The sequence below is a fragment of the Hemicordylus capensis genome, chromosome 1 (genome assembly GCF_027244095.1).
Source record: "Hemicordylus capensis ecotype Gifberg chromosome 1, rHemCap1.1.pri, whole genome shotgun sequence".
NCBI lineage: Eukaryota > Metazoa > Chordata > Lepidosauria > Squamata > Cordylidae > Hemicordylus > Hemicordylus capensis.
The window spans coordinates 416,237,052-416,260,704 of NC_069657.1; the positions used below are offsets into that span (position 1 = coordinate 416,237,052).

General features: G+C 42.6%; 1 protein-coding gene across 11 annotated transcripts in view; it reads left to right on the top strand.

Annotated features, from left to right (window-relative positions):
• Positions 1-23,653, top strand: part of ESRRG (estrogen related receptor gamma) — a 767,139-nt gene that overhangs the window by 676,520 nt on the left and 66,966 nt on the right. For all 11 annotated transcript variants that reach the window (XM_053309067.1, XM_053309075.1, XM_053309085.1 and 8 more), the window contains one exon: positions 3,482-3,643. In XM_053309067.1, the coding sequence (XP_053165042.1) occupies positions 3,482-3,643 (162 nt within the window). The remainder of the gene's footprint in view (positions 1-3,481; positions 3,644-23,653) is intronic.

Consider the following 23,653-nt stretch of genomic DNA (forward strand, 5'->3'; position numbering starts at 1 on the left):
ATGGATATTCTAAGCACCTGTACATTTAAGTGGCCAAGATCCAGACTAAGGAGCCAGTGTGGTGCAGCAAATGTGTAGCATGCACTCAGGGGGAGGGGTGATTTTTTATAAATCTCCCCTAATGGGTTGCCGGTTTGAATCCCTGCTGGTATGTTTCCCATACTATGAGAAACACCTATATCGGGCTGCAGCGGTATAGGAAGATGCTGAAAGGCTTCATCTCATACTGTGTGGGAGGAGGCAATGGTAAACCCCTCCCATATTCTACCAAAGACAACCACAGGGCTCTGTGGGCGCCAGGAGCCGACACCGACTTGACGGCACACTTTACCCCTTCATTCTAGTGCCCTAGAACATGGGGGACGGGGGCACAGTTGGCTTCAAAGCAAAGGGGAGATAAGTGAAAAACGTCCCTCCTTCTGAGTGCATGTTGTGCATGCTGAACCACACTTCCTTAGTAGGGATGTCAGCCAGTATGTTTAGGATTTCTGTGCTAGTTCTTAAAAAAAAAAAAAAAACAGCTTTCACAGTGGAAGACGTGACCTCCTCCCCATCTCTCAGCATTGATTGGAAAAGGGAGCACAGTTCCTGAGCACTCTCCCAACCAGTATACTTTACTTATTGTGTATCCTGTTAGAGTTGTCAGAGAAGCAAGCCTGGGCATTTACAGGATTCTGTTTCCTTGCAATGCTTCCCTTGGGGACCTTGAGGCCTAATATGGGGTCATACAGCTGTCTTCCTTCCAGCTGTGCTCAGTGTCACCAGGCAAACTTGAGATGGCTTGGTCTTTCTGTAGAGAGTAACAATAATAATGTTTTAATAATAAAAAAACTAGAGCTATTCCATGACACTTGTTTTATGATCATCAGAGGCATTTTAGGCAATGCCAGTGGTTTTTCCTGATAGCCTGAATACAGAAGATACTACAAATTCAAGCTCCAATTTTGAAAAGGAGTTTAAAATTATTTTATTTTAAAATTAAAATTAATTTATAGAAATTAAGTTTCTATTAAGAGTCTGACTGATTGAGTCATGATACACAGGTTCATTCAAGCGCTAATGCCTTCTTTAGGTAAAGGTAAAGTGCACCATCAAATCGATTTCGACTCCTGGTTCCCACAGAGCCCTGTGGTTTTCTTTTGGTAGTATACAGGAGGGGTTTACCATTGCCTTCTCCCACGTAGTATGAGATGATGCCTTTCAGCATCTTCTTGTATCGCTGCTGCCCGATATAGTACCAGCAGGGATTCGAACGGGCAATCTCCTGCTTGTTAGTCAAGCATTTCCCCACTGTGCCACTTAAGGTGATTAATGTCTTCACTACAGAATAGCAGTCCAATGAAGGGTCTTTATTAAAACTCCAGGACAACATAGTCATTTTAATTGCTTCTAAATCTTTAGAAGAAAGTTATATATGTACATTCTGCATGTGTGATTGGGCATCTTGCCTTTTTCAGGTTTCCTGATTGTGCAGCGAGAACCTATGCATACATATTATTCAGATGTTCAGATGAATACTCAGGAAGTAGGGACAGCAGGTGTTCACTGAACGTCTGAAAAAGATTCCAGGCTCCTTGTAATGTGACATGCTTTTTTCATTTTCCTGCTTTTTCTAACTTTATATATAACTGCAGATAAATCACAAAACTAAGCTGTACAAATCAATAAATGAAAGCTGGGCCTAAAGCTCAAAATTAAAGCAGCAAATTCCACTTCTGGTTCTGAGCTGGCATAGTTTACAAAATGTTATAAAAAACAGAACAGTAAATAAGTTCAGTTGCAGACTACTGATAATGTTTTTGCAAAGTAAATAAAAGTCTAAACCATTACTATAACATTTTTTTAAAAGGCTAATGTAATACAGTATTCCCAGACTTTTGAGAGCTGGAAAACAGTGTTTTTTTCTGGGTTAGAACTGGAAGAACTCAGCTCTGGAAGATATATATATATATATAGTTATAGTTATAGTTATAGTTATAGTTATAGTTATAGTTATTTATTTATCAGCTCCCAGAACAATGAACCTGTCCTGCAATTGCAAGATAGTCCTGTTAATATTGCCTCCTGACATCCCACCTTCTGTTTTAGCCCGTCACTCAGAGCTCAGGGATGGAATCATGCTCTCTAGATAATGTAGTTGCTTCTGGGTGTGGGATGCATCCAACACGAGACTTAATTTTTTAAGGTACATTTCAGTTCCTGTCTTGTCAGAATAGAACGTCCTGGAACGCAGTCTGGTAATTACTGGCATAAGAATGTGTAAGGGTCTGAAACTCAAAATTGACTGTACCCACACAACTCTGCTCTGCCTTCTTTCTCTTCCTTGTTTAAAACATGTTTTTATTAGAGAGTGAAGCTGAACAGAGGAGAAGAGGTTGTAAAACATTATAGACTGAATTATTCACATTAGGAAAGATCTAGTTTCAGAGATAGAAAATGCTGATTGGAGAGGGCTAGCAGGAATGAAAGAATCCAGCCATTTCATTTTTATCCAAGTTGCTCTCGGTCATTCCCCATGTAGGAAGTTATTTTAAATGTTCATGGAAGCACAGATTCACTGGAAGGGTTCCAGATTCAAGCCCAACCTTACATGATGGCAACATTCCAATGGTTCTGAAATGGTTTTAAATTGTGTTAATTATTCTGATCATTTTAATTGTCTATTTTAATTGTTTTTGTGTGTTTAAAGTGATGTAAACTTCCTAAAACCATCTGAGTTCAGTGGTACACAAATATAATAAACAAATACATAATCAGGACTAAGATCTTGACAGGTGGTCACTTTGTTTCAAGATAAAAATTCTTATGGCTCTCTGTCTAGTTTGGCCTGACAGTTAATTATTACATTTCTTATTGCTGTTGTCTATATATCCAATAGTCATTAATATACAAAGAATGTCTTTCTCTTTGTGATAGGCGAGGTGTGTGGGTGTGGATGGAGGGGGGGCATGTATATCATGATCTCCCGTGGTGCCTCCACGGAGGTTGCAAAGCATTTTAGTTGTGCCTTATTTGCTTTGTCCCATTGAACTGAGGTGGCCACCCTGTCACCTACATATTGCAGCCCAGGGTTCTGTTTCTTTGTGCAGTAGAATCTTGAGCTTGGAAGAGCATGACTGGGGTCTGGTTTACACACACAGCTGAGTATGACTGTAGAATCCTGAGCTGCTAAACTGGGTTTCAGCACTTCATACTGCAGGTGGGACACTGCCCTTTATGTACGTTCTCCCCCACATAAACAATTCCTTGTTCTCAGAGGTTATATTTATCCTCGACCCTGTTGAAGTAAATAGCAACATTCCCATTGATTGCAGTAGATCAAAGATACTTCCCAAAATTAAGGAAGCACTGAAAATGTTATACTGGGCAAAACTGATATTATGAATAGGTCCTGAGTGGAGTTGAAGGTGCAGTGGTGCAAAGTCCAGTTCTTATCTTCTTTGAAAACAGAGTTAACCTATGCACTGATTTGTCTCTACAGATAACAAGATTGTCTCCCATTTGCTCGTGGCTGAACCAGAGAAGATCTACGCCATGCCTGACCCCACTGTGCCAGACAGTGACATCAAGGCCCTCACCACTCTTTGTGACTTGGCAGACAGAGAACTGGTGGTCATCATTGGGTGGGCTAAACATATTCCAGGTATGTAAGATATATATTCTGTTGCTTCTGTCTGTTGAAAATATTTCCATTAATTGTTTTTATTGCTCCATCAAAACATTTTTTTAAATTTTCTTTTTTCCTAAGTTTTATTGCTCATGTGTAGCCTGAAAATACTTATCATCATCATCATGATGATACAGATATATGTCTGGGGACTGGAGGTGGGGTTGTGAACATGGCTTCACTGCAGTGCACACTTATGTGCAGCATTGGATCCCATTGATTTTTTTAAAAAGTTAATGTAAGAAACTGTACTTGTACCCCACATTATTATTTTTATAATTCTTACTGCCAGTAGAGAACTGTTTTCTGCCTTATTTATGGAAATGGTAATATGTTCATTTCTTTCATTAAAGTAGGTATTTTCCTCTTCTCCATTTCTCGTCCCTTCTTTTATATTACAATTATTGGTTAAAGCTAAATTTCCTAGCCTCTACAAGCTTTCCTAGCAGATTATTATAATTCTTAATGCTTTCTCTAAATATCTTCTGACATCAAGCTTAAGAAGGAAGATGGAGGTATGTAATAAGAATGGCTAGCAGGAACAAGATATTACTGCGAAAGGGAGGGGGATACTACTGGCTAAAAAAAATCAGCAGATAATTATCTCTTGGTTTCACAATGAATAAACTGTCAGGAGAGTGCCAGAAACTAGTGACTACAGCTCACAATTACCACATTAGATTTAGTTGATGCTCTAGACATCTGTGCCAGGATAATACAGATGTTTGCTGGTTTACACGGATGACGCAGATTGTCAAAAGTAAAAATAGTGGCTAGCACTGGCATTGCCCATCAGCCGCCCCTGTTGTGCATGTGCCAGGCAGCCGCAACGGTGTTGCACAAATGAGAAGTTGTGCGACTAATTAAAACTGTATGTGTGCCCACAGTTGTGCAGTACTTACTTCCACTGGAAACAGTGGAAGTGGTGCTGTGCAACTGCGGGTGCACAGTTTTAGTTAGTTGCACAACTGCCCCCTCGTGCAACAGCATCAGGGCTGTCTGGGATAAGTGCAGCAGCACTGACGAATGGGCAATGCTGGTGTTGGGTTCTGCATAATTTTGGCCACTATATGTAAGACTGCATGCTGTGCTTGCTGATAATTGTGTGACTTCTACTGGAATGTCTTGATGCATTAAAGGGCTGCAAGTGCAGATCAGTGTTCTCTCTAATTTTGTTCATCTGTGTGCGGAATGAGTTTTGTTCTGGGCGGTAGTATCAAGACAATATATGTGCACATGCATTCAGGGGCCTTTCTGATTCAACCTGAGCGGGATCTAAAATTAACTGAGTGGTCATCAAAAAACTTGTGAGTGCGCACACATGCACATGTCTTAGAGGGAACACTGGTGCAGATTTAGCTTAAGGTGCAGACTTAGTAGGGGAGCAACGGCAGGAGAGAAGGGCATGCCATCAGCTCTTGCCTGTGGGCTTCCCAGAGGCATTTGGTGGACCACTCTGTGAAACAGGATGCTGGACGAGATAAGCCTTGGTCTGCTCCAGCAGGGCTGTTCTTATGTTCTTAAGGTTAGAGGCTGCGCTTGCTGGTCATTCTGATTTCTCCTGGCTCTGCCATAGCAAAGTGGGGAAGTAACGATTTGAAGTCCTTAATTTCCCAGAAGTGTGTAGCACAAGGAACATTAGTTGTCATTATATGTGTATGTCTGCCACAAGATGTGATGATGGCCATTAGCTTAGATGTGTGTCAAACCCAGCACAGCATTCCTCCCATGGTTGTTGCTGGTGTTTCCCTTCTTATGATGTCGTGTTGGTTTAATATTGCCATATGATGCCCACATCCCACAGAGAAATGATACTGGAATTATTTTATCCCTTAAGTAGTAACTGGAAATAAAGCTTAGGAAAGAGTCTTCTGGGTATGTCAAAGGAACAGACTTTCATTGGGCTCACTGCAGTTGTTTCCCCCACCACATGCCTGCACACACACACATCCCTTCTCCTCCTCCTGCTCCTCACACCCAGGTCAGATTTGGGAAGGTTCTCATGGCAGTGCTGAGAAACCTGCATCGACACTGCAGACATGCCACTCTTTACTGCTTTGTGCATTAACGGACAAGGCACTTTGCAGAGCTGTCAGTTTGTTCCCTTTCACAGATATTAAATTTTGTAGTCAAGAAGAAGAATGAAAGGTCTGTTCATGTTTTAGCAAGATGAAAGGTTGTATTTGTACATTTCACTCAATTTGGATTTAGGTTGGCATTATGGGCTCCTAAAATAGCTGGTATTTTAGGAAGCTATTAGCAATAGGGACAGGTGTACCTTAATGTCTTCAGACAACATAACAATTCTTCCTCTTGGTTACATGACCAATATAATTTGTACTAGAGTCCTACAACCAAAGGTTTGACTTTTCAAATCAATATGTGATGTGCAGCCTTCTCCCTCAGCTCCTTTGCACCCACCTCCTCAATAGTTCACATTCCTTTCTGTCCTAGGGACCTGTAGGCCATTTTCTTTCAATCCTCCTTTTCCTTTGACTTTCTGGAATCCTTATACCTACTTTATCCTTATACCAACATAGGATTCAGCCTTCTGCCTCTCTTTTCTCCTCAGACCCCAACTTTTCAGCCAATCTTCCATGGCATTCATTCTTCTTAACCATCTTTCCTCCTGGTCCACCTGGTCCTTGGTTCTTTTTCTGTCAGGGCTGAGCTATAGGCAGCAACTGGTAGGGCCCTGTAGACCTCTGACAGGAAGTCCACATTCCTGGTTGCTTGTAGACTCATTTGAGTGAAACTTCTCCTTTTGGGACATTTCTCTGCCTCTGTAAGCCAGGCCTAAGAAGAATGGGTTCTGGTTCTGTAGTGGAAGAGCCCTCTGAGTTGGATCCCACTAGGTGGAAGAGGAGCAGGGAATTTCCACTGCATCTCTCTTTGGCTCACTCAGTCAGGTGATTGACATTCTGGACATGTAGTTCAATGTATTCATTCAATGTGTTGGGAATTACTGCTTGCAATAGCTCATTCTTAATGGAGGGGTTTAAACCAGAGCCAAAATGGAAACTGTGTGTGGTCTTATTCCAACTGGTATGAACCACCAGGCACCTGAACTCAACATAGGATTGGGATGTGGGACATCTCCCTTGATGCAAAATATTGCAAAACCGTCTCTGCTGTATGGTTCCGATTGGGACCCCAAGAAATGCTCATCAGGCCATGCACAAACTTGTCTGCATCTTCCAGTCATTCATTATCCCTTTCCCACAATGGATAGGCTGATGCTAGGGCAGCATTTATAAGCAGACTTGGCACAAGGCACACCTGGCTGTATTCTGTAGGCTTGGGAGCAGTAAGAGCTCCTTCCTTGAGCACTCCTACCTCCCAAATGAGAGCTTGGGCCATTTTCAGCCATGAGAATAACAAATAAAGTCTTCAGTCAGACTAAAAAAATGCAAAATGAAGGAAGTTGGGGAGAAGAGAGCGAGGGGAGATGCTGCTGTGAGTTGTGTTGTAGTTACTTGCCTTGCTCTGTTCTTCAAGAGCAGTTTTTCTCTGAGGTCTTGCACACGGAAAGTTCAGCAGGGTGAAGAGGCCAGCCACAAGGCTTGTCACCCTAGTCCAGGAGTTTTCGTTTTCTGACAAGTTACCACTACTACGCGAACACTCCCCTGCCACTCTCACTCTTTCCTGACGTCCAGAGCGGGAGAGAGAAAGCCCTGCCACTGCAGCTGAGTGCCCAGTTGCTTGAGACGGACTCCATTTTTGTTTAGCTTAGCAACCGCTGCTCCCTTCGTCTTGTTAGTTGGAAGAGGCAGAAAGGCAGGCCTAGCTGTTGCAGAGAAGCAGCTGGGCTGTGTGTTCCGACGGCACATTTTGCTCCTATCCCACTTCAGACGGTGGCAGAAGAAGAGCCCAGAGGCTGGCAGGAAGAGGCGGTAGGGCTACAAGCCCCTCACTGCTCTGAGAAAAGTGGCTCCAGGCATTTGTATCTAGGAGACGCGGGCCCAGGCGGCAACACCATGAAGGGGGTGGTGGTGGACATGGGCACTGTTTTTGCCCAACTCTTCAAGCCCGCTTCCTCGCCTGCCACCAGCACCCCTCCGCCTAAGTTGCTGCTGCCTGCATCTCCGTGCCCACTGCACACCTTGTCTTTGCCTGCTTGTAGCACTACTGCCTTGGCGCCTTCTGGGAGCTCTGTTCTGCTAGGGACAAGTTGGGTTGTTCCTGGTGGGAGCGGGGCCGGGATGGCGGCGAAGCCTCCCGGCGGTGGTGCCAACCCCAGTGGGAACAGCTCCCTGCACTTGGGGCATGTGTGCACAGCGGCAGGTGTGCACAAACAGCCCGAGGCAGGCAGGCTCAAGGAAGGAGCTCTTGCTGCCGCCTTCCTCCCCCAAGTGCTCGCACACTGCGCTGGCCACCCCCATCCCCACCATGCAGTGGCTGTTTGACAAAATTTTCTAAAAGAGAGAGATTTAACTTGTGCAGCGGGTGGGGGAGAACAGTGGGGCTCTGGGGAGGTCCCCAAGAACAATGGAGGCCCCACAGGAGACAGGAGGCCATGGAACAAATCCCATGATCCATGGCTAAGTGTGCTCATATGAGTCATAATGGGTCCAGACCACAAGGTTTCTACCGCAATCTACAGGGCTGCCACTTGGAGCTACAAGGTGTGTCTGCACCAGACCTGGAACTCAGCATCACCAGATGAGGCATTTATGAGTTAATGGTCTGTGGCCTGAGGAGACTGAATCATCAGCAGGTGTCAGAGGGGGACTAGAATTTGAGAACCTGGAGCCAGGAGTTGTGCTGGGGAGTCAGACCTGAGGTACCAAGCCAAGAGTCAGAACAGAAGGACGCACTACAGTCAGGAAGACTACTGTTGCTCAGGCAAAGTCCTAACTCAAGTATGAAGCTGCGTATCGCCCTTCCTGTCTAGGATGGCAAGTTTGGGTGTGTGGGGACAATCCATAATCTGATAATATTTTACTGCCCTGGAAGATTCTCCACCATGCATATCCAATGACTCCCCACATGGGACTTCTGAACACAGAATGGAGGGCTTTCCCTCACTTAGTTCCCTAGCTCTCATCCCAGGCACCTCCTGGCAACAGTATATATTTATTATTTATTCATTTTATTTATTTATTCGATTTATACACCGCCCTTTCAAAATGGCTCAGGGCAGTTTATAACAAGATAAAAACAATTAAAACCAGTTAACAATTAAAATCAAAACTATAAAAACAGAATAAAACCAATTTAAACATTCAAACAGTATTGCCCCATAGAAGGCCAGGCTCACCCAGTCATCAGGCAGGCAACATTGTAAACTCAGACTTCCGTCTATACGATATGTTATCTCTATTCAATAATTAAATATGAATCAGAAATTTTGACAGTTCTGCTTAATGTATTAAAAATATTGCTCTTATATTAGATGTGTTTCAGGTACACATTTGGGATCGCATCCAGCACATGCTTTAATCCCATTGATTTTATTGTAACTTAAGCATGCTTAGCTAAGTGCAGGAGTGGATTTCCATCAGAGTTGCAGGAGACTCAGTGGATTGGGAAGCCTGACTGAAATGCAAAAATAAGGCTTGCAAGGAAGGCTTACACATGCAGTGCTCCAAACACATCTAAACTAGTTTACCACACTTGTGCATGCAGTTGTAGTACATACAAGATACACATTTCACATATACATTAGCACACATAGCAATTTAAAAGCAAAGCCGGCCATGACAAATGGTGCATGGAGTTTTGTTAGATGCCCAACATTGTGTTTCATTTAGTAAAGTCCCCCTTTTGCAGATTTCCTAAGCTTCAGCAACTGGGCTCTGACCAAAGGTTCAGCACAAGAGAACTGGCAGGATCTGCTAGCAGCTCTAGCTGTTGCCACTAATAAGTTGATCATTGTCATAATATTAGAACTTAGGTTCACCCAAGGTTCCAGGCAGACAAAATAAAGTATTTCCTCGCATAACAGATAAGTAATTTGTAGAATTTCATACCAGAAGATGTGGGATGGTGTAGTGGATTAAAGCCTTTGTCTCAGAGCAAGCTCATGTGAGGGAAAGAAATGCTGACTCCTCCCTGCTGAGCTACATGACTAGGCTTTTCCTAAAACTCTTCTGTATTATGGGTAGGTTCAAAGGCTGCAACCACCAACCCCTGGGTTTACATAAACTTTCAGGGCTTGGGGTGGGATGACCCAGAAAGAAAAGAAACTCTCTTATTTTGACTCTTGGACAAGTACAAAAATCTTCCACGTGCAAGCCTGCGCATGGTGAGAAAACTTATAGCTGCTGAAAGCCTGAGGACATGTTTGCACCAGTGAAAAAGCCCCTTCCAATCCCCCATTTTTCCTGAGTTAAAAACCACAGAGGCTTGTGAAAATAACTTTTTTAAAAAAAGTCTATTCAATTATTCAATTACACAGACTGCTTCCGTCCTGAGGCTTCTTGCTTTCTTAGTTACACTAAAAAATACTCAGTAGATAACAGTAGATAACAAAAATTGGTTGTCTTAGGCACACCTAAATGTTTATAAAGTCTTTTACAACGCCCTAGTTGGGGTTGGGCGTAGGCTAGTTTTTGTTTTGTACTGCCCAGAGCCTTTCGATGAGGCATCTAGAAATGCCATACATACATACTGTACATACATACTATTCAGCACTAGTCATGTGGGTGCCAATAGTGTGACCAAACCAAACAACTGATGAGTAATGATCACTCTAAGTACCATATGAGTAAGGGTCACTTTACAGCTGACAAAATCAAATATTGTATCTGGTTGTATTTTAATTCAGCGCCAACCAATCTGATTGGAGCCAATTCCTGGATAGAGCTTTCAGGCTGGGAAAATATGCACTCAGTGCTTTTTTGCCCATCATGGTTCCGCAGTTAGCTAGGGATGTCTGCACAGAAATCTATGTCCACATGGGAATAGGCCTCGTTGTATCCAGGTACCTGGCATGTATTGGTAAGATTTTTAGATGAGTTGACAAAGAACATAAAAACCAACTGCAATCATACACAGTTCAGCATATAGGTTTTGCTTCAGAGACTGTTTTGTTTAAAAAGAATGTTCTCCTTAGTGCTGCCTTAACACTTTGGTTCAGGCACTGTCTCTTCCACTGAATTTGAACAATATAAAGCACAAATCTGACCGATTCTAATTGCTTCCCCAAACCAAATAATAAGCAACAATCAATATGCATCTAAATCATAATTTGCGTAGAAAGGAGGATAGTAACACATGTTCTGAAGTGCTCCATATTTTCTTCACAGAAGAAATTTAGTTGTTCAGAGTTTGCATCACAAATGGCTTATAAACGAGCTTTTGAATCATGAGCAATGTTTTTCTGGTACAGTTAACTTATTTCTGTCTCCTTAAACTAGTTTGTCTTTATGCTTTGAATGCTACAGTAATTTCTTTAATCAAATTGATGGAAGTCCCTTTCCCAGCCCACACTGAAACCAATTTATTGGTCATGATACGCCAGCTATGTTACTAACAGTCGTAACGAACTGTCAGGCAATATCGCAGTGAAGCTAATTTGAAGTCATTAGGTGTGCAGCGTTCAGGCAACAATTTGTTACAGTGGTTAGGAACACAGCTGACATTTCTGAATGGCTTTGTTCAGAACAGGTCTAGATGAGCCCAAGCAAATTGTAAACTAATTTAAACATCACTCTGTATTATACTAGCTACTTTGTCTTACACTGGTTGCTAATAAAGCACCCCAGATTAAGTCAAAGCTAGTTAAATAGGTGAGTCTGAGTTTCATCTCTGGACAATGGCTACATCAGTCTTACCAATATGGGGCACTTGCCCTAAAGTCGGTCAATAACGCATCATGGTGATTGCCAAAGATCTTTTATCCGTTTGATTTGTGTTGTGGATACATAACATAGGATTGCATTGGGTGTGGAAAAAGCTAGGCAGTCTAGAGAGACAGAGAAAGAGAAAACAATGGTTCAGTTCCTGCAGTTAGCAGTGAAAGCTGTTGGATGTTTTAGAGTGGCATTCTAAATTACAGACATAGAATCTGAACCAATTGTGAGCTATTGAGGAAAACCTCAATAGCAGGCCAACTTCAGAGGCACATTCAAAACCTGGCTCATCATGGTAGATTAGGCCTATTAGCTAAGTATATGTGTTGGTGTCTACTTGGCAGGAGGGAGAGGGAGAGTGAATTGGGTGCAAAAACTACCCTCTATAAGCCTTTTTGAATGCAGAGTTCAATGATAACATTTTCACTTATGGGTTAGTATTGGATTACCAAAATACCAAAAGTGGAAGGTCTAAAGAAGGTCTGCTAACTGGGCAAGGAGGCACCTTTTTAATGTGGCGATTCTCTTTATTGAGCAGGGGGAGAGTAACTGGCCCTATCCACCCCCAGCACAGTACCTCCAGTGACTGTTGCTGGTGTCTATCTTGTGTTTCTTTTTAGATTGTGAGCCCTTTGGGGATAGGGAGCCATCTTATTTATTTGTTATTTCTCTGTGTAAACCTCCCTGAGCTATTTTTGGAAGGGCAGTATAGAAATCAATTTAATAATAATTAATAAAGACAACCTGTGGTAGGCTTTTAAAAATGTTTAGTTTTGTTTTGAATTAAAAAGAGCCATGACTGCAAAATCAAAGCTGATGACTAGCATTCATATAAATCCATGGCAGTAGAATTTACCTGTTCTTGCCAATCCCAAGAAGTGGTTGTTTTATAGTGGACAGGATCCAGAATAAGTTAGTAATGACAAGCATTGAAATAAATGAAACAAGTTAGTCATGACTAACTTCAGTCCCCTAATTTCAACAGCTGACATGATGCACAGCATACCACAGTGCTTAGGGTGTCTAAAACAGTGCCGGTACTATTTTCAATTCCTGCTGCCTGCAGCAATGTTCTCATGCAACAGTACCAGTGTTATTTTAGATACCTGCAGCAGTGTGGACAGTGCAGAACTGCCTGCAGTACATTGTGCACCATGTCAACCAACTGACATTAAGTCATGACTAACTTAATCTGATTTCTGCCTGATGAAAACAGAAACAGGTAATAGAAGAATACGGAGCTACATATACACATTTTGGTAAATTTGTCTTTCCTCTGATAGGTATTTGAAAAACCAAACTCACTATAGAAGACACAAATGCAGATAAAATATGTAGGCACAGTGACTGAATACATTTCCCTGAAATGCTATTCTTTATTATATACATTAATTAAAAGATCTTACAATGCATAATTTGCAATCAGTTAAAAAACTAACTATAATGCTTCTTGAATTTGATATACCGTATCTAAGTACACAGTGTATGTAAAAAATTTCTTTTCTTATGCAGATAAAATTGGTTACAATTAACAGGAAATACTGAATTACAAATAAAGTATTCAAAGAAACATTGTATAGTGCATTCCACAACCCTCTTTTCCTACCTTGCAAATTCAGAGTAATTCCTTACAGTTTATTTTTCAATTATATTAAAACTCCAGTGGGCTCTTAAATTTTAGTAATATGCCCACATAACCATTCTATACAATAAGCTTTTGGTGAACAAAAAGGTATATACTGCTACAGAGAAGGACCTATTGAAAAAGAAATATATATATTCATACTCTATATATGTATGGAAAGATCTTATCAGTAAATAGAATTAGCCTACTTGCATTAATAAATCAAACAAATGGAAAGTGTTGTTGTGAAACGTGACCACATCTTATCTGCAGAAGAAAACGATCACACTGGCATTAGGAAATTCTTGACTTTAGTTTCACGAGCATAAAGGCACAAGAACAGATGATGGTGCCCTAATAGCCCTTTTTAAGAATGACAGGGCCCCACCATTAGCATCCTTTTATATCCTTGGAAATTGCTCATGCCTCGCTTTTCTGGTTCCTATCTGCCTGACTCTTTTTTATTTCTCTTTCAATTTCATCCGCGCTCGGATAAGCGCATGCTAACACAATATGATTGAGCTGTAAAATGGAACGCTGTCGCCTCTAATCTCTTTTATGTAGATATGGAGGTACTTCCACACTCCACTTCATTCTCTCTCCATTGTTGGCCTTTATAGAATGGGTTGCTGAGAAATGGAAGCTCACACTGTCAAATATTAGAGCTAGGTTTCACAGGGTGTGATAAGAAGATTATCAGCCCAGCAGTCAGATCTATTGTTGTTCTTTGTGTCAGATTAAAATATTCCTATATACTGTAACTTTGTTAGTAAAATACTACAGGTATTTAGGAAGGCAGTCAGGCAGCTTTATCTCAAATGAGACAATACCTAGATAAAGTTGAGTTAGATTTACAAAGCCTAACTTGGCTTCTGAAAGCATTGGCTAATTATATTTTGCATTGCATTGAGTGTCAGCTTGATTTTGGAAATCTTAAAATAATAAAGCCCATTTTTTCATGAGATGAGATCCTGCTGATGTCTGACCACATTTTCAAATTCACTTAGGCATTATTTCTGTAATGCAACTGTCTCATTGGCATTCTGCAAAAATGTGCAATGCTCTCCTTTTACTAAATGGAAGCAGGAAACATTAAGCTCTTTAAATGTACATAACAGGAAGCTTAAGAGACAAAATGTTCTCAGTCCCCTTGCAGACACAAAACTCATCAAGTAGACCAAAGACCTTTGCAACTTTTTACACTTAACGTCAATTGTTTTGGTAGTAAAACATTAAATCTGAGTTATTTTGCAAAAATGTATGGGGTATGTGTGGTAAAAATAAACTCAGTTGACTTCAGACTTTTTCAGATTTGCCCTTATTCTTTAATTATTATTTGTTTGGCATTACCTGTTGGTTACAATTTGTTTCTCAAAAGTTAGAAAAAGAAAGGCTTGCAATGGGCTGACTATCTGCAGACAATATACTGAGATATAAAGTCATAATATTTGCACAGCCTACTTTAAAATCTTCAACAGTATACAAATAAAACAAACTATGACTATTGGATGCCTTAAGAATTAAACAAGCAGTTTTGCTGGCTGACATCCTGACTAAACTATTCACTGGAAGTCCTATTGAAATTAAGTTGCCTTTTAGAGGAGCTCTGGAGTAGTACTGTTGAGTAACTTAGTCTGGATTTCAGCCACTGTTTTCAGATGCCACATTTGCGTAATCATAACGCCACAGTTTAAAATATATCAAAAGAGAAAAGCTAAGAGAGGCACATTGGAGAAACACAGTGTTGAGTTTGGCTGCAGTATGTATTCTGTGGTGATGGTCTCTCCATTCTACATGGTCATTCTACATGGTCATTTAATATGGCAAAATTATCATGAAATTATTTTACCTGATCAATTTGATGAATATATTGAATACATCCTACTTGGTAACAGTGGAAAAGGTTTTGAGAACTAATCGACTATTACACATTGCCTGACCTGGAGACCATATTCACAAGCTACAGTAACTATGTGAAATAGATGTGATAAAAACATCCCTTGATTTTGCCATTTCAAAAACAAATGTCTTAATCATCCATTATTTATTTATTTATTTATGTTTTTTTATTGGAGTTATATACTGCCCTTCCAAAATGGCTCAGGGCGGTTTACAAATTAAAACGAACCACTAAAACAATAAAGAGCTAAAACAAATTAAAAACAATATAACAACAATTAACTATTTAAAAACATTTTAAAACAACAATTAAACAATTACAGTGATTAAAAGCCCCAAAATCAGGTTAAAATATTAAAACAGATTTAAAAACCCTGGAAAGCCAGGCCAAACAAATAGGTTTTAAGGGCTCTCCTGAAGGCTAATAGAGAATTCAAATTGCGGATTTCCGCAGGGAGCGCATTCCACAGCCCCGGAGCAGCTATAGAGAAGGCCTGCCTCGAGTCGCCACCAGACGAGCTGGTGGTAACTGGAGACGAACCTTCTCAGATGACCTTAATGTGCGGTGGGGATCACTCAGAAGAAGGTGCTTTCTAAGGTAACTCAAGCCTAAGCTGTTCAGGGCTTTAAAGGTAATAACCAGCACTTTGTATTTTGCCCGGAAACATAGCGGCAGCCAGTGCAGTTGTTTCAAAATAGGCGTAATATGGTCTCTCCGGGTTACCCCAGAGACCAATCTGGCTGCCACATTCTGAACTAATTGAAGTTTCCAGAGTACGTACAAAGGCAGCCCCACATAGAGCACATTGCAGTAGTCAAGCTGGGAGGTTACCAGCTGGTGCATCACTGTTTTGAGGTCATCCTCCTCAAGAAATGGGTGCAGCTGTCGAATCAGCCGAAGCTGATAGAAAGCACTCCTGGCCATGGCCTCCACCTGAGAAACCAGGGTGAGGCCTGGGTCCAGGAGTACTCCCAGGCTGCGCACCTGCTCCTTCTGTGGGAGTGTAACCCCATCCAGCACAGGAAGATCTAACTCACTCCTCAGATTCTGAGCCCCCACAATGAGCAACTCCGTCTTGCTTGGATTTAGCTTCTATTTGTTATCCCTCATCCAGCCCATTACTGCCTATAGGCAGCTATTTAGAGAATGAGTGCCATTTCCTGAAGATGAAAGGGAGAAGTAGATTTGGGTGTCATCAGCATACTGATAACACCCAGCACCAAATCTCCTGATGACCTCAGCCAGCAGTTTCATGTAGATATTGAAAAGCATTGGTGAAAGAATGGAGCCCTAAGGGGCTCCACATAACGGCTCCTGCTTTGAGGAGCAAGTGTCACCAAGCTCCACCATCTGGGATCTACCCGAGAGATAGGAGTGGAACCACTGCAGAGCACTGCCCCCTGTTCCCAGCTCCCCCAGGCGACCCGGAAGGATACCATGGTTGATGGTATCGAACGCCTCCGAGAGATCCAATAGGACCAACAGTCACACTCCCTCTGTTGATTTCCTGGTAAAGGTCATCCATCAGGCCAACCAAGGCTGTCTCAACCCCATAGCCCGTTCTAAAGCCAGTTTGAAATGGGTCTAGATAATCAGTTTCCTCCCAAACCGCCTGGAGCTGGTTAGCCACCACCCTCTCAATTATCTTGCCCAGCCAGGGGAGATTGGAGATTGGCCTATAACTATCCATCGCTGAGGGATCCAGGGAAGGCTTCTTAAGAAGAGGTCTAACAAGGAGGCACCCTACCCTCCCTCAGCGATGCATTTATGATATTAACTAGGCCATCTCCAACAACCTCTCCACTAGATCTAAGCAGCCAGGCTGGGCAAGGATCCAGAGAACAAGTGGTAGGCCATACCGCTCCAAGCTTGTCCACGTCATCAGGAGTCACCGATTGAAACTGATCCAACCTTACACTGCAAGAGGGATTGCAGGATACCTCCCTCACAGACCCTGCAGAAATAGTGGAGTCCAAGTCAGCCCAAATACAGGAGATTTTATCCGCAATGAACGCACTAAAGGCGTCACAGCAGAGTATCTCCGGGAGCTGATTTGAGGCAGAAGGAGCAGAAATTATACTCCTCACCACCCAGGATAACTTTGCCGTACGTGAACCCACAGACGGAATGCGCGCCGACCAAAAATGCTTTTTTGCTGCGCACACTGCCATCACATAGGTCTTCAAATGGGTTCTGTGCTGCATCCTGTCAGATTCGAGCCGAGTTCTCCTCCACTTGCGTTCCAGTCGCCTACCAAGCGGCTTCATCCCCCGCAACTCCTCCGTGTACCAGGGAGTCATCTTAGAAGCAGGCCTGGAGGGACGCATAGGAGCAATAATAGCTACTGCCCTAGTGAGTTCTCTATTCCAGGTTCCCACCAGGGCATCGACAGAATCACCAGCCGCACCAGCATCGAAACCCTCCAAGGCCTTTTGGAAACCTGCTGGGTCCAGCAGCCTTTTTGGGTGGACCATCCTAATAGGTCCATCACCCCTGCAGGGGTGGATTGTGACCGTGATACCAACCTTAACCAGGTAGTGGTCCATCCATGATAATGGGGTAACCACCGGTTCCCCCACCCACGGAACACCCCCCTGATCCGAACAGAAGACCAAATCCAGTGTGTGGCCAGCAACATGAGTTGGTTCAAAAATAAATTGGGATAGGCCCATAGTTGTCATGGCCGCTATGAACACGCATTAAGGCTAGTTCAAAACATATGCATTGTGAGGTATGGGCCTGAGCCTCAATAACCCACAATATTTAGGGACATCTTTAGGAGGAGGAAGAATCACAGTAATAAGGTATAGGCAGCCGAAGTCAAACCATCAGCTGCCCAAGTCAAACCATCAGTTAATCTGGTTTAGTACTGAGTCATAGAGGCTATTCCCACGATCAGGCGAAATTGGGCTGGGGGAGCCTAGCCTGATTTCACCTGATTGTGAAAACCACTGGGCTCGCAGGTGAGCCCGGTGGCCTCCAAGTGATTAACCCGCTTAAGCAACCCTCCCCTAAGCCTACATTAGTGGAGCGAGCGCTCCACTAACCTGAACTCTACAATCGTGAGTTGCCGCAGTGCGGCACCGCACCACAGCAACTCACGAGTAGACCTCCGACCGAGAGGCTTAAAAGCAGCCTCCCGGCTCGAGGGTCTCTCCAGCATGTCCTGCGCACTTGTGCAGGACATGCTGGAGCTTCTGGGGGCCATGCGGCCCCCAATCCCCCCAGCCCATGCCGGCTCCTTAACGGAGCTGGCAGTCGTGTGGGCGGCCGGTTCGGCCACCTGGAGCAAACTGACTGCTCGTCTACGGGGAGAGCAGGCTTAGCCCGCTCTCCCCGCAAACCCCATCCAGGCTCTTCTCACTGATCGTGAGAAGAGCCTCATAGTGATTCTTCAAGGTCTCAGCCCTGCTACCTGATAACTGAAGATGTCAAGGATGGAACTGAAGATATTCTGCATATAAAGCATGTATTGGGCTGTGGCTCCTTATTGAGCTGTGGTATGTTACACACACACACACACACACACACACACACTTGGCTCACATTATTTGTTGCTTATTCCCAAGGTGTGGAGCTCTTTCCCATCACACACAGAACTTTTACTGGGCTGGATGACTAACCCAGCTCTTGTGCGGGGCATCCTGGAGAGACCCCTGAGCCCGGGAGTCTACTCATGTGTTGCCACACGCCACAGTGGCACACAAGCAACGAAATGAGGTTAATGGAGCGCTCACTCCATTAACCTTATTTAAGGGGAGGGTGGTTTAGACGGGCCAGCTTCCTTGGGAGCACCGGGCCCGCCTACAAGCCCTGTGGTTCCCACAACCACTGGAAAGTGAGCTAAGTTCCCTTAGCCCACTTTCCAGTGATTGTGGGAATAGCTTCATTATCCTGCTTGCTGGTGTTGAAAATAACCAGCAGTCCGGCATGCCTTACTTGTCCTTTTAGTTTCAATGGAGCTTCCTTAAATAAATTTAGTCAGGTAGTCAGCCAGAGTGTTGTACTCAACCCTCACTTAAACCCCAATTTGGCTAATAGACTTCTGCAAGCTACTTTCTGCTAACCTCTGTACTTACTATTATTATTTGTATACTGCTTTTCAACTAACAGTTCTCAAAGCGGTTTACATAGAAAAAGAAGCAGATGGTTCTGCAAAATGCAAATATTAATAATGTCCCCCATGTTAAGTGTGAGAATAATTTTATAAAGATTGTATAGAATCCCACACTGTTTATTTTATTTATTGTCCATTCAGATCCAAACACTCTTGAGTAAAGTAATAGTAGAGACAACTGCCAATATAAAATATCTGGTCAAAATAAACATGTAACAGATTTTAAAGTGTGCCGTCGAGTTGGTGTCGACTCCTGGCACCCACAGAGCCCTGTGGTTGTCTTTGGTAGAATATAGAAGGGGTTTACCATTGCCATTTCCCACGTAGTATGAGATGATGCCTTTCAGCATCTTCCTACATCGCTGCTGCCCAATATAGGCGTTTCCCATAGTCTGGGAAACTTACCAGCGGGGATTCGAACCAGCGGCAACCTCTGATATTAAAAAGATATTAAAGTATAACTTTGAGGGTGTGTAGTTCACTGGTAGAGCTTATGTTTTGCATGCAGAAAGTCCCAGATTTAATTCCTCACATCTCCAGTTAGGCCTGAGACATACAGTATTGACCAAGATGAAGCAAAGGTCTTACTCGGTACAAAGCAGCTTTCTATGTTCCTAACAGAACAGATTTAAACTTTCCAACCCTCTTCTCATTTAGCTTTCAAAAAGGAAGTCAAATATTAGGGTTTCAACAGCATTTCCAAATGATACTTCAGTTTTGATGGGTCTCTTAAAGGTGTGAGTTCCATACCTATGGGGTCACTTCTGAAAGTACTTTGATATGTCTTGACTTGATGCACAGATATTAACAAATAGATGAAAGGATCAGGTCCATCCCAAGCCCTCCAGTACAGAAGGTCGCTGTGATGAGCTGCTGCTGCACCCCCCCGCCCCACCCACAAAGATGCACAGTTTCCACCCTCACAGTCCTGAATCCCCTTCCCAAGCATCCAAGCCCCTCGACACACCAAGTACTGCACACAACTGTTTCTGCCCCACAGCCCCTGATTTGCTCCTCAAATCCCATGGCGTACAATGCCTGCCACACCCCAATTTCTGCCCCAAGCCCCAATATCTCCACCTAAGCTCTGATCTACTTCCAGTTGCCTCCATCTCCCGACCCCAGTGTCTTCTTATCTGATGGTGGTAGTAGTTGCAGAAGTAGCTGGTGCTCAGAAACATTTCTCAGAATTTTGCCATCCCTCCCTGCTGCTAGCCTTGTCCTGCTCTCCCTGCCTTTTGAAAGTCAGGTGGAAGTAAGGGAGCAGCAGAAAGTCCATGCTTCCTGCCTCTGTTCCCTGCCCGCTATTATTTTAAAAGGCAGAGTGAGAAGGATTAGCGGTGCATAGGGGAAGATGAGACAAGTGGCAGCAGCACTGCCACAGCGAGTCTGGCAGGGCGAGGCCTGGTGAGTCAGCTGCAGGGCAGTACCCCTGCTGTCTCCTCCAGTCCGCCGCCTATGGTAGCCACTCCACCATGCCTCATTGGTGGGCTGGCCATGTGAGGATGCTATCAATATTACTGCTTGTAAGAATGTTGCCATCTTTTGCCAGTATGAATAAGTGGAATGAGAATATTCAGTGACAGTACCTGCACTCCGCTACTTTGCCTGGAACAAAAAAGGGTAATTTGTTTCTTTAATCTTCTTAAGTGTACCTGAACGCTTAAACATATTAAATATAAGTTAAAATTAAACATATTACACGTAAATTGATTCTGCAGTAACTACTGTTGACACTTCCTTTCTATCCATTGAAATAAAGAGATGAGTTGGTCTGGATTCAAATGTGTTTTTACCCTACTGCACATACAAATATCCATTTCCATTAACGCGGTCAAAGGGTAGAGCTTTGGGTAAGCATTATAGTAAGCATTTTATGGAAACCGGATGTTACAAACAGATTTGTGCAGGTCTGATATGAACGGATTTGTGAGGGGACTGCTATACGTACCAAAATCTGCACAGTACTCATGTGTCTAGAGCTATGCTTTTCTAATCCATTGTTAAGCACTGGGGGGGAAATAGTAAATGAACCGGAGAAAGCTTCTAAGTTCATCATGTTTTGCATGATGACATTTTTATAATATGTATGATGGAAAAGAATGCTATTGATTGATTTGAATGTATTCAAAATTAAAATATTGAAATCCAATATTGTTTCTATAATCAAAATGACAACTGTATATTGTTTATGTAGTGTCCTCTGTTTATACAGCATTTCTCCCCTTTTCTGCTACTTTTCTGTCTTTTCGAACCAACTTTTCCTGCTGTCTTTCCCACAAAACAGACATATCTGTGAGTGTATGCTTTTTACACATATATGCACACTGGTGATTACACTTTTTCTTTCTAGTGTCCCCCTTTATCTGCCTCAACCAATCTCCAAATGAATGCATGCCTATCATGGCCTTAGCTTTGACACTCTGGATATATTGATTAATAGTTGCCCTAAGCTCCTTTTAGCAAATCAAATTTTCACTTTTAGCAAGGATTTCGCCTCTGATTTATTCAGCAAAGTGAAATGCACTAAATTGACTTTGACATTCAGGGAAAATGGCTGAAAAACAAAGAGGGAGAGGAAAGAGATATAAATTGTGTGGCAGCTGGAGTCTTGAAGCCTAGAAGAGACAGCTTTTTAAAATACAATATCATTGGTTAACTTGAAAACATATGCATTTAAAGAGGGGATGAAAAACTGCTTGCTAAAACCAGATGTATTATATAGACTGGGGATTTTGGATTGGCACATTTTACATACCAAGCCATCATTCATCTTACCCTCCTTTGCCAACAATTGAAACATCTGGGTATAAACATTTGATCCATTATATTTTGAAGATGTAGAAATTTCCCAGTCATTTTAAACATGAAAGAATGTGTTATGTTGGCATTTGCAAAAACACTTTCTGCTTAAACATTTGGTTCCTGACATCAGTGTTTCTGGCATGAATTACCTGTGAACAAAACAGTATCCATTAACAACAGGTAATTTATACAACTTTACCCATCTCTGTTTTTAATTTCCTTTAAAGAGAATCTGATTTTAAGTGGATCTTGAATGCTAGAATTTATTGTATTAAATATTTATTTGGGTGGCTTGTATTATAGAAGAGCCTGTTTCTAGTGGGATGAAAGTTAAATTTTCTCAGGATTGTTCACTCATCCCTGTAGTTCTCTTGTTGTCCTTAAACCTGTTACTGCATACTTGAACTGACTCGTTTGCAAGGCATTGTTTTTGAAGAGATACTAAAATATGAATATGACGAATATTTATATACCACTTTTCAACAAAAGTTCCCAAAGCGGTTTACATAGAAATAAAAATGAATGAATGAATGAATGAATGAATGAATACATACTATACATACATACATACATACATACATACAATGGCTCCCTTTCCCCAAAGGGCTCACAATCTGCTGCTGCTGCTGCTACTACTACTACGAATTTTTATATACTGCTCTTCAACCAAAGTTATCAAAGCAGTTTACATAGAAAAATAAACAATAAATAAATAAGATGGTCCCCTGTCCCCAAAGGGCTCACAATCTAAAAAGAAACATAAGGTTGACACCAGAAACAGCCACTGGAGGGATGCTGTGCTGGGGTTCGTTAGGGCAAATTGCCTAAATAGAAGAGAATCGCCACTTTAAAAGGTGCTTCTTTGCTTAGATAAAGAAAAGTGAAGTGTGCCGTTGAGTAGGTGTCAACTCCTGGCAAACACAGAGCCCTGTGGTTTTCTTTGGTAGAATACAGAAGGGCTTTACCATTGCCCTCTCCCACGCAGTATGAGATGATGCCTTTCAGCATCTTCCTATATCACTGCTGCCCAATATAGGTGTTTCCCCTAGTCTTGGAAACATACCAGCGGGGATTCGAACCAGCAACCTCTGGCTTGCTCAGATAGCAGGGTTTAACTAACAGTCTGGGGGTGGGGGGTGAATACTACAGGGCAATTAATAGGTAATGATCCAGTCACATATGCAAGGTATCACTTTAATGTTCAAGTGCATCAAGTGATGAAAATGCATGTGTGAAACAGGCCTTCATTCAGGCCCTGGACCAAGGACCTGGACTCCAGCACTGCACAACTTTGACCCTCCTGCAGATGTTGGACTGTAATTCCCACCAATCTGACTATTGACCACTATGGCTGGGGATAATAGGAGTTGTAGTCCAGAAACAGCTGGAGAGCTGGAGTTGTGCAGCCTTGCATGTGGATGGATGCTGCATTCCCAGTTTTATTTCTGTACAATGGAAGCCCTAGCTAGTCATTCAGCGAACACATGGTTGCAGGGAGATAAATCAGGATCACCCCTTGCTTTCCACATAATCATCCCAAGGCATAAACAGAGCCCATGTGCATACAACTGTACTTGCAAGTTAAGCTTCTGCCTATTCCATGATCCTGAATTGTGCAGAGAGAGCAAGAGAGCCGACGTATGTACAACTGTATGCTATGGAGGCTCTGCTTAGACGTTCAGATAAGCATGTGAAACTTGGGAGTGGGTACAGTGGGGTGGTCCCAGTTCCCCACCTACCCAAA